At 62.3% G+C, this 1,840-nt stretch overlaps 1 protein-coding gene across 1 annotated transcript; it reads left to right on the plus strand.

Annotated features, from left to right (window-relative positions):
* Positions 1-4: 4 nt before the first annotated feature.
* Positions 5-1,792, plus strand: FJX1 (four-jointed box kinase 1; the record flags this gene model as incomplete). Its single annotated transcript, XM_017866497.1, has 1 exon — positions 5-1,792. A coding segment is annotated over one exon (1,023 nt), but the record flags the coding sequence as incomplete, so codon positions are not given.
* Between the last annotated feature and the right edge of the window lie 48 nt (positions 1,793-1,840).

Below are 1,840 nucleotides of genomic sequence, written 5' to 3' on the forward strand. Positions count from 1 at the left end.
GTCTCCGGGCGAGCGCAGGTGGCACGTGCCAGCCGGGCAGCCCCGGCCGGAGGAGAGCGCCGCGGTGTACGGGGGCGTCTTCTGGAGCCGCGGCCTGGAGGAGCAGGTGCCCCGGGGCTTTTCGGAGGCCCAGGCGGCGGCGTGGCTGGAGGCGGCTCGCGGCGCCCGGGTGGTGGCCCTGGAGCGCGGGGGTTGCGGGCGCAGCTCCAACCGACTGGCCCGCTTTGCCGACGGCACCCGCGCCTGCGTGCGCTACGGCATCAACCCGGAGCAGATTCAGGGCGAGGCCCTGTCCTACTACCTGGCGCGCCTGCTGGGCCTCCAGCGCCACGTGCCGCCGCTGGCACTGGCCCGGGTGGAGGCTCGGGGCGCGCAGTGGGCGCAGGTGCAGGAGGAGCTGCGCGCTGCGCACTGGACCGAGGGCAGCGTGGTGAGCCTGACGCGCTGGCTGCCCAACCTCACGGACGTGGTAGTGCCCGCGCCCTGGCGGTCGGAGGACGGCCGTCTGCGCCCCCTCCGGGACGCCGGGGGTGAGCTGGCCAACCTCAGCCAGGCGGAGCTCGTGGACCTAGTACAATGGACCGACTTAATCCTCTTTGACTACCTGACAGCCAACTTCGACAGGCTCGTAAGCAACCTCTTCAGCCTGCAGTGGGACCCGCGCGTCATGCAGCGCGCCACCAGCAACCTGCACCGCGGTCCCGGCGGGGCGCTGGTCTTTCTGGACAACGAGGCGGGCTTGGTGCACGGCTACCGGGTGGCAGGCATGTGGGACAAGTATAACGAGCCGCTGTTGCAGTCAGTGTGCGTGTTCCGCGAGCGGACCGCGCGGCGCGTCCTGGAGCTGCACCGCGGACAGGACGCCGCGGCCCGGCTGCTGCGCCTCTACCGGCGCCACGAGCCTCGCTTCCCCGAGCTGGCCGCGCTCGCCGACCCCCACGCTCAGCTGCTACAGCGCCGCCTCGACTTCCTCGCCAAGCACATTTTGCACTGTAAGGCCAAGTACGGCCACCGGTCTGGGACTTAGTGTCATCCGGAGGAAAAGAGAAAGACCTGGGGCTGGGGTATGGATGATGGGGGGAAGGGCCGTTGCCTCTGCCACTGTCGGGGACCAGCCGGGCAACGCCCACCCGCAAAGGTGTCTAAAAACTTCAGCTCTTCACCCACTTGCCCCTTTCTTTGAATCCCACGCTGTTTCCTTTCAAAGTTCTGGGAGGACGAACTCACCGAGGCGAGAAGTGTAACATTCCCTCCACCCAGCTTATAAAAGGATTCATTCCTGTGCCAGCACGGAGATTGGATCCGAAGAAACTGGCTACTGGGGTTTGGCCCCCGAGTGGCCGTCCCTGTGGGAGATGTACCCCATTCTTGGGCCCCCCTCATTCCCTTTCCGAAAAAGGAAAACTTCCGTTTGAGCCGTTGAGCTAATTCTGCAATTTTCTACCAAACACAGCGCTGGTGGCCCTGGAGCAGGGCTGTGACATTGGCTGGTGGAGCCCCCTTCCTGTGTTCTCCCTTTGTTCCAGCGCCGCGATGGTGAGATCACTGTTCCAAGCAGGGGGATGGCTCCCGATAGGACAAAGAGAGCAGGACCTCCAGACTCTGGGGAGCCCTGCAGACCTTGACAATTTGCCTGACTCATTCCTGACCTCTTGTCATTTTGGCCTGAAGGCTACAAATTCAGGGCCAGCTGTATGCACTAAGTCAAATATAATGAATTTCTTCTTCCTCCCTCTCCCAACTGACCAAAATTTTGACAATGATGATATTCACCAGAAGGGGGAAAAAAAAAAAGAATCAGTTTTATGCACTTTATTTTGTTCTTATTTTAATTTTTTAT

This window comes from Rhinopithecus bieti, unplaced genomic scaffold (genome assembly GCF_001698545.2).
Source record: "Rhinopithecus bieti isolate Rb0 unplaced genomic scaffold, ASM169854v2 scaffold_70086, whole genome shotgun sequence".
In the NCBI taxonomy this organism is placed as follows: domain Eukaryota; kingdom Metazoa; phylum Chordata; class Mammalia; order Primates; family Cercopithecidae; genus Rhinopithecus; species Rhinopithecus bieti.